General features: G+C 38.9%; 1 protein-coding gene across 1 annotated transcript; it reads left to right on the top strand.

Moving 5' to 3' along the window:
• Positions 1-1,463: 1,463 nt before the first annotated feature.
• PCTP (phosphatidylcholine transfer protein) lies at positions 1,464-8,088 on the top strand. Its single transcript, XM_010002766.1, is given in 7 exon segments — positions 1,464-1,571; positions 3,138-3,369; positions 6,174-6,253; positions 6,589-6,715; positions 6,718-6,756; positions 7,465-7,532; positions 8,023-8,088. Coding segments are annotated over 7 exon segments (720 nt in total).
• The last annotated feature ends 4,674 nt before the right edge of the window (positions 8,089-12,762 follow it).

Here is a 12,762-nt window from a genome sequence, read left to right on the forward strand (position 1 = left end):
CGGGGAGCCTGGCTGCCCGGTCAGGGAAACGCCGGCGCGGCCCCGTCCGGAGCTGCCGGTTCCCCACACAGGTCAGACTGAGGTCCGTTGCCTGTCCCGGCGCTACCGGCCTCGGCTCTATTTCCCCACGCTCCCAGAAAGCAGCTTTCAGGGTAATGCCATTAACTGCTGATGGAGAAAGCTGCTCTGCTGCGGTGAACACCGCTCCTGCAGGCTCTTACAGGGGGAACCTGCGAAATGTGAGACTCTTAAAAGCTTGTTAACAGCTGGCGGCTGGAGAAATTCCTGGTGGAAGGTGCATTCGGCCACAGGAGCAGTCCTGGGTCTAGCGGGGTGTTTGTTCTGCGTGCGCTCACATCCTCTGAGGGATGTGTGTGGTGAAGCAGGGACCCGTCCCTGCACCGCCCCTGAGCACGTCCTGCGTTACAGCATCCTCATCTGCGGGCTCCTGCTTCCCTTCCTTCTCCCTCTCTCCAAAATATCTCTTTCCACCTTTCTCCTTCTAGCATCAAAAGGTAGTTCTGAACGGACCGAAATTAAATTCACCCCTTTTTTCGGAGGGACTTACTTCTTTTAAGAAGTCCAAAAGCTTAGGCTTTCAGAACTGACTTTTAAGTGATTTGTGAGTGTTTGTTAAATCATAAATCACAGCGATATATTATTTAATAATGACTTTTAGATCCACATAAATATCCTGTTTCTTTAGCTCTGTGATCATAGTTACCTCGCAGCTCCTTATAAAGCTGGACTCCAGACTGTGCTCTGCATGAAAATTTTGGATTTGTATACTGAAAATCCTTTTCAGGCAGGGGCATGTTAGGGGCTGAAAAAAAGGCAAGTAAAGCAAACACAGGTCTGTGTGAAAGGCAGGAAAAATATTCTTCTTTTTTTGGGGGAAAAAAAAAGTCACTTCATACACCTCAGTTTTTTGGTGGTAAATAGTCACTGATTACAGCATGGACATGGTAACTGCTCATGTTTGGTTTGGTTTCTATGGTGACCATAATTTAGAGGAGATGGATGGACTAGGTAGGATGCTGGGAAATAGGTCTCTTCTTTGTTTTATCTTCCAGTTGCCTAAAGTTGTCACTGGAAAAATTGGTTTTTAACACTTAATGAACTGCAAGTCCACTATAGCAGTGGTAGTCCAGGAAGCTGAAGGCAGCAATTGTATTTCCTGTTACCTTCTCTTTCCACCTCTCTGCAGGCTACACAAATAGATCTCCTGGGCCTTCCTGCTCTGTGTTGTGCTCCAGCCCACCGACTGACTCTCCTGCTGATATGCCTCTGAAACATTTCACTCTTGTTTTAACTTTTCTTTTTTTTTTGTAAATTGCTGTTTTTATTGAAAGTTTGTCTGCCTTACCTCCTGCAACATCTACTGTTCACCTTTCAGATAATGATTTGTTATTCCATACTGCTATCAAAATACTAGCTTTTTTTTTAGTAGAAGATATTTGACGATGTATGAAACGATTTGTCTAGCAGTGGAACAAATAGATTGGGAGAGACGAACAGATCATTTCGTGGCCTGTTTTGAGCTACAGTTTAAGAACCTGAAGGCTGCAGATGTAAGAATGACTGAACTAATATTGTGAGTGTCCTGGTTTGAGCCAGGATGAAGCCACTTTTCCATTTGGGAACCTACCTTTGAATGTAAGGCAGAATCCCATCTGTTAAGAGATCAGCACGTGCACTCTGTATTTAGTGGCTTCTGAATGATATGACAGTAATTGTAGTGTGTCCTTACTAAGGTACAAAGAACACAACTCTATGCAAGATCTCTGAGGCAAGTTCTGAGAGTTTAAATGAGAAAATGATTGCACAGCTTTCTTCTATCAAAAAAAAGATGCAAAAAACCAGTGGGTGAGCTGAGGAGCAGCTAGCTTTGCATGTTGACTGCAGAACTGGAGTTTTGGGCGAGCTTGTTACCTCTCAAGATGCAGTTGTACTTAAAGTGCAGGAAAAGAATACAAAGGCTTTTTTGTAATCTTCAGTGGAAGAGCAGCGCAATGACATGAAGAAGTAAGACTTTTTGTTTCTGAATTCCTAGAGAAGTGAGGAGAATTGTGGTTTGCTGTTCTGTGACATTTAATGTAAATATGCATATCTGCAAGATAATCCACATAGAGTTTCTGCCTAGTGACCTGGAATTAAACAGTGCTTGAGCTAAAGAAACTGTGAAGTACCAATGTAGAGCTTTGGGATATGTTTGGTCTTGGCTCAATTTCAGGTGTGATGTTTTCAAAATTACGTTTTCTTGTGAAAATAAAAATGTTGATGCCTTTCACAAAGATGACATGAGTGCATGAGGCTTAACAGTTCAGGTTTGAAGTTAGGGATTGATGCTTCAGTGAAGCCACAGTGAAGACGAGGAGTTTAAGCTTCTTGGTCCCATTATTATCTTCTGGTACATCAAATAATCTTCTAGGGTTGCTTTGTGAAGGGGAGTGGAAGAAGAAAAATCAACCATTCACTAACAAAATGCTGTAAAATCCTTCCCTCCCTTTTCTTGGCAATGCTCAAATTTCACACCTACACCATACATTCAAAATACTCTCATTGTTTTAATTTAGTCCTGAACTTGTACTAACAATAGAACAACCATTGTTCTATAGGCATAGATGGAGCTCCCATGTGCTGAGGGAAACATTAAAAGCATTAACACAGGAGATACCTTGCACCCCACCCTTTTGGTGCAGACATTTCAGAAAGAAAGTAGCTGATTGATATTCAAGGCAGGCATAATAAGGCATTCGTGTATCCCAGGCTGTAGTATAAGCACATCTGATCATTTCAAGTCACGCAGTACTTGGTAACCTCCTGGAAACGGCTGATTCTTGAACACATTATATAGGGTCTGGAGACCTTGCCACAATTTAATGCTTCTGGTAAGCTTCAGTGTGAGCAGGATCTAGTCCACGCTGAGCACTGGAGATGAAAGGGGCATGTGTATGTGAAGAAACATGCTCCATTTGGAACTACTTGTGAAGTAAAAGGGTACTGGTGTAAGGGAAGGAACAACCATTGTGCTGTGCAGGTCAGCCTGTCTGAATTTAAACTTTCATGTATAGATCAAAAAGTCGAGAGGTTAAAGACTGAATCTTGCATTGTTTTTTGAACACTTGCTTTCACAGCTCTTGAGCAAATTTGTAGTATGTGCCCCACCTAACTTCCTTCAGCTGTTCTCCCTGCTGCAGAGTACTTCCCTTTCCTGTGTGACTTTTCCTCTCTGTATTCTGTTTCCACAGCAATCAGGACTTTATGAATATAAAATCTACTGTATTCTTGATGACTGCCCCCCAAAACTGTGTATGGATGTCTATATGAATTTAGATTACAGAAAGCAGTGGGATAAGTCTGTGAAAGGTAAGGTCATCTAGGCAGTTTAAAAGCAAATTTTATGTCCACATTGACTCTTTCCACTAGAACTTTCCTCAAAGGTATTTTAAAGTTGCTGATCTAAAGACTTGCAGCCAGACTTAAGTATCTTTCTGGAATAAAGTTGCACCCTGCTAATATATAAGTAAACACTGACATGGAACAGCTAACAGCTAATGACCATGTAGCTTCTTTCTGGAGTGAATTTTTTCCATGTTGTTTTAAGCACATAATTGGCATCACTTGTTATGCGGGAGCACCTTGCAGCTTCTAGCTGTTGTAATTCCTAGGTAAATTTTTAGTAGATGTTCTGCAGAGAAATTAAGACAATTCTTTTTGTGCACCTTTGCATATTGTAGCAGAGCAGTGCAGTGGCTTGCACCAGTTTGATGCATGATGGAATGTCTTTTACTGAAAGCACTAGATGTTCTCTGCACCTTTTACAATCAGAAATGGGTGAACAGAATAGTTGGTGACTTTGGGCTTTTACAAAGAAAGGAATAACTAATTTAGTTGTGTTTAATTTTGTCTTTGTAAAAGGAAGTTGAACCTGGGTATCCATATGATGTTAACACGCCTTAAGTCAATAGTGCCAGGACAATGATTCAGCTGATGTAGGCATCCAGTAAACCATTTACTTGAAAGACAACAAAAGATAAATGTTATCTTAAGTTACTTCAGTAATCTTTGATTTAAGTACATTTAGGAGAACTGAATCCATAAACAAATACTTTTTTTTTTTTTTTTTTTGTAATGCCTTCTTAGCGAAAAGAAAGGAAGCAGTTGGGGAAACTACTCCCTTACACTAAAAACTTGATAATGTTGCAGAGCTGGTGTTTATATCCTTGCTGACCATGATATGTTCATTTGTGAATTTATACTTGTGCTGGTACTTCAAGCCCAGTGTTTCACAGAAGTGAACTCTTGAAGAGTATAAACATAATGTTTATGCTTTCCTTTTGGCTTAAAAATTGACACAAGCTTTCTTGTTCTGTAAAGCTATACATATGGTGACACAGTGCTAGCCAACACTTTCAATATTAACTATATAAGCTTGGTTTTTCCCCTTTCATGTTTAGGGAGAAAATCCAGAAAACTTCCACTCAGAGCCTTCTTGGTATTTGTTTTACTGTTGGTATTCCTTGTTGCTCTTACAGCCATGCAATAATAATGGCACTCTAAAGGAGAGTTCTCTGCTGAACTGGCATTGAAATAAAAATGTGACCAGAGTAGAGGTAGTTGTCTTTTTACGTGAAAAGGTAACTGCTTCTGCACTGAGAATAAGAGGAGCTAAACTTTATCCTCTAGTTCTCATCAGCAAAACTCTTTGAAAGCCTGACTAGAGACATGCTTCTGTGGCATGATACAAAATGGTTGGGCCTGAACAATATTGAAACTTGTTACTCTTCATTGTCATACAATCCAAAATGAGTTCGTACTTCCCAACAATTTAATGGTAATAATTGACTGCTAAAGCAGGTCTTTAAAACGGTGACTTAATTCCTTGAAAAAGGAAAGCACTGCAGTTAGAAAAGAAAGTAAAGCTAATAAACCAATGCTCCAGTGACCTCTGGTGGACAGCATAGTGCTGTGGCTTATTACAAGAAGTGTTGTGTATCCAGTACCACTCCAACCTGGAGAAGAGAAACTCTTCGTGGGAGGCAGCTGACTTGCAGGACATAGTAATGGAAGCCTAGTTTGGAATATGTTATATAGGGAAGGAATCTCCTGTCTGTGACACTCTTCTTGCCTTAGCAATGAGATTATCAGGATGATCCAGCCTGATTTTCAAAACCACTGGAAGTGGTGTGGCAGACTATGTGTTAGCCATGAGGGATATATAGCAACTCTAGGCAGATATCTGCTCTAAAGCAGGACACCACTCTGTTAATGTGAACCACTTTCTAGATCACACCCTTTTTACCTGCACCCATGCAACGACCATTCCTGGGCAGACAGGAATTTATCCTTGCTGAGTACCCTGGCTTCTGTTGCCTCCATCATGGCAGGGAAGAAGCTGTACAGCAGGCAGTTTTTCAAACTCAACTATGTGGTTTGATTTGAACTAATTTTTCTCCTCTGCGCCGTGTTACTACCTGGCTGAGTTGCTGCTGTACTTTGGGGTCTGCTCTTGGATATTTTAAATTTTATTTTCTTTCCTGTTCAGTTGCCTTCTGATTGAGTTTCCAGGCAGGCCGAGGGTGGTGTAAGGAAGGTTCATAAATTTCTTAAGCTTCTTCTTCTTTGTTACCTGTATATACTGCTGTGTCATTCCCAACAGCTTTTCCAAACTTGATTAATTCCTTATGTAAGACTTTTTCAGGTTTTAGAAAGCAGTACTCATCCTAGTCCCATGTTAACTCAGAAACATTTACCAAGGATAATGACATGCTTGTGAAAAAGCATACTGTACTTGTGGCTGAGAATTATTCAGAAGATGTGTAGGTGAGGAAAAAGCTTTGAGATGGAAAGCTAACTATCTCAAAAGGAATTTGACTTTGCCAGACCTCAGAATTGTTCCGGTTTTGTACTTTGGGGATTTTGTTTGGGTTTTTTTATCAATAAATTCCATAGCAGAAGAAAAAGAGGACACTTATTTTTGGCTGTTTGGTTCCTGGACAACCTTTCTGCTGTCTTCTACTGCTACAACTTTGCATATGTATCAATTTTCACATAAGGGTTATGTGTATAATAAATTTCTGTTGGGAATCTCAGCAGTTCTTAATGCCATGTATGGTTCTATTGCAAAAGAAATAAAAAAATACCTAACAATCTTCTTTTCTTGACTGTAGAACTATATAAAGAAACATATGATGGTGAAAAAGTAATCTACTGGGAAGTGAAACACCCTTATCCTCTCTCCAACAGAGACGTATCCTTTCAAGCTTTTTATTTCTTTTGCAGTTTTTGTCACCCAGTCATCCAGGGATCCCAGGAGTGTACTGATTCTGCTGCTCTGCTGCACTTCATCAAAGATCTTGCAGTCCTCGTGTGACATGAATATGTATAGCATAAAAAGCAGTGTGGGTGCCTCTTCCCACGCACAGCTAAGACTCACATAGCTGAATTATTACTCTGCAGGATTGAATCCTATAGAAGCATAAGAAATAACTTGAAGGGGCTGATATTTTTAATGGAATTCACTTGTCAATTCATCATATATCAAGCTGGCACTGTTTTGACATATCTCCTCAACTTGGAGTACAGTATGTCTATATTCGTGAATGTCGAGAGCTGGATGTTGATGGACAGAAGATCTGGGTTGTTTCAGCTCAAAGTGTGTCTGCTTCTCAGTGCCCTGAAAAGCCTAGTGTTATCGGAGTTAAAAGCTACAAAGTCTGACAATTGGAAGTGATGGCAAGACTGGATCTAAAGGTAAGAGATCAAGAACATGTGATCACAAGTCATGTAGCCAAAGAAGGTCTCTATTAGCAAAATGCACAGAGAGGGAGACTGGACATTTTAAGCCAACAGTTACTATAAAGTGGACATACTGAGCACTACAATATTTAAAAATGAATGCAAGTTTGGGAAATGTCCAGTGCAGTGTGCTACTGTTAAGAATCTTTTTTGTAACAGGTGGGCTGGATAGCTAAGGATAGATTACTGACCACTTCATTCTGTCCCCCCTTATGCACCCCCTTCCTCCCCCAGCCCACACTTCTTTTCCTGCCAGCTGGTTCCACTGGGTAGAGGCTGATGCTGGCTATGATCGAGTTAGCTCAGCAGTGATACAGTGTCATGTTAGACAGATGTATAGATTAAAGAGTTTGCCAAGAGATTGACTCCTGTCTGAGATTAGTCCTTGAAAAACAACCTTATTTTAAAACAGAGTCTGCCTAAAATGGTTTGTAATAGTCTAATACTGTGGCACCCTTAGCTTCCCAGAGGTTAGCTGGGAATGGCTATACTTACCTCACATTCTGCTTCAGTACAACTTGCCTTTTTAAAGAAGAATTTAGAGCAGGACTGTTGTATTTGGTGGTTCAGTCATGCACACTGACAGCTTCTGTCATGTGGTCTTAAAGCTAATACTTAGTCTATGGCTGAATAACTTCCTGGTAATTTCTCTCTCATCTCTAGCTTATATGTACTATTTTGATAATCCTGGTGGTGAGATTCTGTCCAGGCTGGTCAATTGGATTGCCAAGGTAAATAAAGCTTGACAGCACAATTGTTCTTAGCTAATCTGTTTCAAGCAATGTATTCAATGTATTCCATACCTGCCTTTGCATGATGGGTAGAATTATTTTCTTCTGAAATGGATCTATTGACCTTTCTAGCTCTCATCCAGTCCCAATTTTAGAGTCTTGATATTGTCTGCTCTCATGGCAGTTGTCTTATTATTTTATTATTATTATTCTTTCAAATTCCTTTGGTTAGTCAACCAGGCAGTTAAATTTGTGCAACAAAACCAACAAATCCATGTTTCAGAGCATATGTGAATAGCCTTAACACAAACAAACTCAATAATGTAGTCTGTTGAAGAAGGATTAAAGGAGTGGTTTGCTGCTATGTAACAGAACTTGGAATTGTTCTGTATTTGTTTAGTGGCCTTCATTTATAGTGGGAATTCTCATCTTGCTTATAGTTTTTCTTGATTAAATTATGCAAGAATGACTTTTCCACTTTTCTCTTTATAGTGGTGTGCTTACTTTCTTGAAGGATATGCAAGAAGCTTGCCATAATTATTCTAGGAGCACATAGGTAAAAGTTGACCTGAATTATTTAATTTCTACAGCTCTGTACTTACAGGAGTGGCTATTACATATTACATTGGATAAAATCTACCTCTAATATTGGAAATAATTTTTAGTTGCAGTTTATGTAGTTTAGTAGTTTATGCCTTGAGTTTTATTGAATCTCTATTTCTATCTCCAGCTGCAGAGCTAGTCAGTAATAGCAGTATCAGCTGCATCCTTTGGAAAGTACATAAGTTTAGCCTTGTCCTCCAAACTTTGCTTATGCTGATTGCCCTGTGTCTGCTGGAGAAGTTCTGTTGATTGAAACAGTACATCCTGGAACAAGAGACTTGCTGGCAAAAACCTCTGACCTTGGACTGAAAATTCTGCGCATTGGTTATGTCTGGATCTGCCTTTGTGGCCTTGCAGGGTGGCTTCCTACTGAAACTGGATAATGGAACTGGCATTGCTTAGGAGAAATACTTTTGCTATCCAAGTTTGTCATTCTTAAAATGTCTGCCTGCTATAAACCTAAAATATGCTGAATTCTTACACTAGAATTAGGAATTACTAGAAGTAGGAACCAGAGTGCCGCGTTACTAAGCTTCCTTGTGATGGCTTTAAGTTCTGATCTGAAAGGGCTTGTGCCTAAAGCCTTGCATTATCTCAGTCCTCCTGTATGAAAAGTAAAACCATTAGCTGTGTCTAGCTAGAGGAATTGGTTTCTATGTTGGATTTAAGGGGAATAAATTGTATCTTCAGAGCCAGTAACCATATCCATAAGGCAGCTTGGATACCAAATTGAAATTGGAATTAATTTTAAACTGGATGCCTGCAATTGAATTTGAATGAACTTATGAACTTGATGTGAAACTTGGGATTGCTTGCATTTTTAAATCTAATGCTGGTGTCAAGAATGAAACTGTAATTTTGGATGGTAATCCACTAAAAGCACAGCTGAGTGGGAAACTAAATTTGCAGCACCTAAGTGAGGGGCAGGGTAGGGGTGGAGGATGGAGTGCATAAAAAGTGAGAGGCACTCAATCTCAGGTATTTAAAATATTCTGCATAATTAGTAAATCTACTCCTGTTCTTGTGGACAAATCTTGAAATGGAGTAGCTTTGTATTGTTAAAAAATAAACAGCTTAAGTTATTGCCTTGGTACTTGGTGGTAATATTTGTTTCCAATAAATCATTATTCTATCCATGTAGTGCTCTTGTTCTGTTTCTCAGGTTTAGGAGTGGCCATGCTGGGCAGGTCAGAAATGACAAGCTGATGACATGGGCCATTTTATTTTTTAAAGGTTTTTGAAAGAATAACCTGGATTCATGAGAATTAAGTAGGATTCCGTGTATTCTGAAGAGCTTGCTGCCTGCAGTTCTGGCATTTTTCAACTGTCATTGACTTGGAGATCATTAATTCATTGAATATCACAGTGGTAGATGATTTTCAATGAATTTTAAATTTAGCTGTCAATTTTTTTTTCTCTAACAGATAAAGAACATTGACAGAGAATTGTTCTGAAGTATAATTCTTTTTATCTTCCTATAATTTTTGTGCACATGCAAACAAACTATTCTAGACTTTATGTAGCAAATCCCTTCTGAAAAACTGGCCTCTGTATCACAGTAGAACAAACCCTATCTGTATTTTAAACCTACCTTAAAACTTTGAGTTTCAAGGTCTACAATAAATGTGTTCCTAGTGAGCTGAATATGTGCACAGAGATCAGTCATACACCAATGAGGTAACTTTTTTTTCATCCTTTTTCTTCAACCAATCCATAGTTTTGCTTAGTCTTTAATGAAAGCAGGAGAAAGAGTAAAAGCATTTTTATATTCATAAATTCATTATTGCATCTTTGTCATTATGGTTATTTGTCATCAAGGCATAGTATATGTTTGTCTGCAGTGGGCTGAAACAGAAAGTCTGAGCGTTCCAGAGGCTGAATGGCTCTCTTGTCAATCTTGCTGAAAACTTGATTTCCTACAGACCTCACACTAAGAGTATAGAATACATGGCCTTTGCTCCTGTTCCCTATTAAAACCATTGCACAGACAGCTTCTTGTGCTGTACACAACTTTCCAAATTAAAACATATTTGATTAAACAGTAGCTACTGAAACAGCTTTTCCTCTATTCACAAGCAACTAACCAATGATGTGAGATGAATGAAACATCAGATCTTCTGTTAAATTTAGGTCCCCAGGGAACCTAAATAGTGACATAAATATGCACTGACACTTTATTTAAGTATGTACTACTACACCTATCTTGTATTTCTAGGGAAGAAAAAGCTGTTCCAGCTTTATGTGGATTCTTGTCCAAATGGGAGATTACAACGAGAAAGAAAGTGTTGGTATTTTTCCGTCTTTGGCTGTAATGACATTCATAAAGCATCAGAGCTGTATTCATGACTGATGAAATACTGATCTTGTATAAATTATATATGCATTTTATGAACTTTTCTGGATACCTTGAACAGAACTTTACCTGCTGTGAATGTTCTAAGTCATTATGAATCATGAATTCTGGTGCACAGGGTTAAAAAAAAAAAAAAAAAAAGCCATCTTCCCATATTCGTTGTTAATGTAACATCTGAAAGTTAGGTTTCTGTTACCACCAGCTTGCCTAAAAACGGAGCTCAAGGTTTGTTCTTGTGAGTGCTCTGTTGTAAATTTAGGGTGCTTTGAATAAAAAGAATGAAGCATTTCTGTTAGATGATGATTGAGCCTCTCCTGTATCCCACTCCAATTAACAGCTCAGTAGGTATCACACTCTACAGATGACTGTAGATCCATGGGATCTCTCTGTAATATTGTATTTGAGTTGGAAGGTAAAGGAAAGGAAAGATTCTGAGTAGCCCAAAGTCAACATAGGGAATGATGTCAGATAGGCAATCACTGTAGGTCTGCCTCTCAGAAGATGATGTGTAAAGGGAAACACAAGTTGTCTTTGCTCAGGAAACATCTGGTTTATATTTCATTTCTCAAGCAGGTCATTGGCTGTTTTTGTAATTTAGTGGAACAAAAACGTGGGAAGATAGGGGGATAGGCTTCTGATATTAATACACACTGGTAGACAATATATCTTCCCACCAACACTTTTGCTCTCCATTGTTAGTTTTCCGTGTATGAAGAACATTTTCAAATGTCATCTAATGGTATTTAAATTTCACTTAGCTGAGAGTAATACATCCCTGAGCGTGGATTTGCTTTCCTCTGGACAGGAGAATAGTCCATAACCCAAGTTACTGCCCCACTGTAGTCTTCTGGTCAGAGGAGACTATTAGACTTTCAGACAGTAAACTTTGTTTTTTACTCATCTCTTAAAGGTTAAAAAACACTGAAAATTTCAATTCAAAACCAGAGAGAAAGGCTTACAACAGGAGGTAAGTTGTTATACATCTAGATGGCCTATGTGGAAGATAAATGCTCTTTGAACAGCAATAACAAGAGATATTCATAGCAAGAGGAGTTACGCTGAAAATTTTTCATACCACTCTGGCTTATAACTGCAAACTTCCAAGGAATCCTGACCAACAGGATGAATAAAGCTGGAGTTTAAGCAATCCTACTAATTCTTCTCTGCAGCTGCCAGTTAACATATTAGTTAGGGTTACATATGAACACACATGCACAGTTGAAAAGAATGTCATCTTTCTCTTCAGTATTCCCTGTTCTTTGAGAACTTGACCATAAACTATTATTTTCATCTGGAATCTAAATTACCAAAGTATCCTGAAGTCCTGCTGTGTGACAGGAACATTTTAAAAGGAACAACTCTCTACTGGAAACCTTCATTTCCAAAGTAAGAAGAACTGCATCCTGTGAATAAGTGTTTCAGTGGAACATGCCATAATAAGCAATTACATTGAAGGGCTTGAATAGAGGTATTAATTTTAACCTTGTGCAAAATCTCCTGCATCCCAGCTGTGCAACTAGTTCAACTGAAAACTGTTCCTACAGCTATAGCAGGACTACCTGTAACATTAAGATTTAAGTGAGTTTGCCTTTGTCTGTCCTCAATAGATTTCATGCAGATTTTTAGATTTTTCATCACTGGAGACAGAAGAGGTTCTATTATGGGCTTTGTGATTCTGGAAGAGTCACTTTTCACCCCAAGCTTAATTCTCTTATTATTCTTAACCTATGAAAGAAACTTTTGAGAATCAATCATTTTAATAGGTGATGTCCCTGGAATTTGGATTGTAGCAGTTCTCCTTTGATACGTAAGGCCAAAGGTTACCTATGTGCTGTACGTACTTTCAATAGATGCCTGCTGTCAAGTTACAAGGTTCACTGCATTTCTCCCTAGACATATTTTGGAAGGTTTTAAATCTTTCCTATTTCACCTAGAGTTGTGGCTTTTAATATTCCTATTGCATATACATGTCTTCCAGAGCATGATAGAAGTTGTGTGTAATTGGCTGTAAATGGATGTTTCATACTTAGCTGCAATTTGGAGTAATGGTTTAAGAGTGGGTTTTAAACATTTTTTTAAGACCAGGCTGCTGCTGTTAATTTTAAAAGTTAATGTGTTTTCTCAGCATGTAAATAATGTAATTGATTTGTACATTGGAGTGGAGAGCATGATCCCACAAGAAGCCAGAATTGCCTGGCCAACCCATTTACCCTGTGAAAGGTTCATATGATCCTCTTCACCTATTAAAATAAAAACAGTAGGAACATTTCTTCA

The sequence above is a fragment of the Chaetura pelagica genome, unplaced genomic scaffold (genome assembly GCF_000747805.2).
Source record: "Chaetura pelagica isolate M959 unplaced genomic scaffold, ChaPel_1.0 scaffold47, whole genome shotgun sequence".
Lineage (NCBI taxonomy): Eukaryota > Metazoa > Chordata > Aves > Apodiformes > Apodidae > Chaetura > Chaetura pelagica.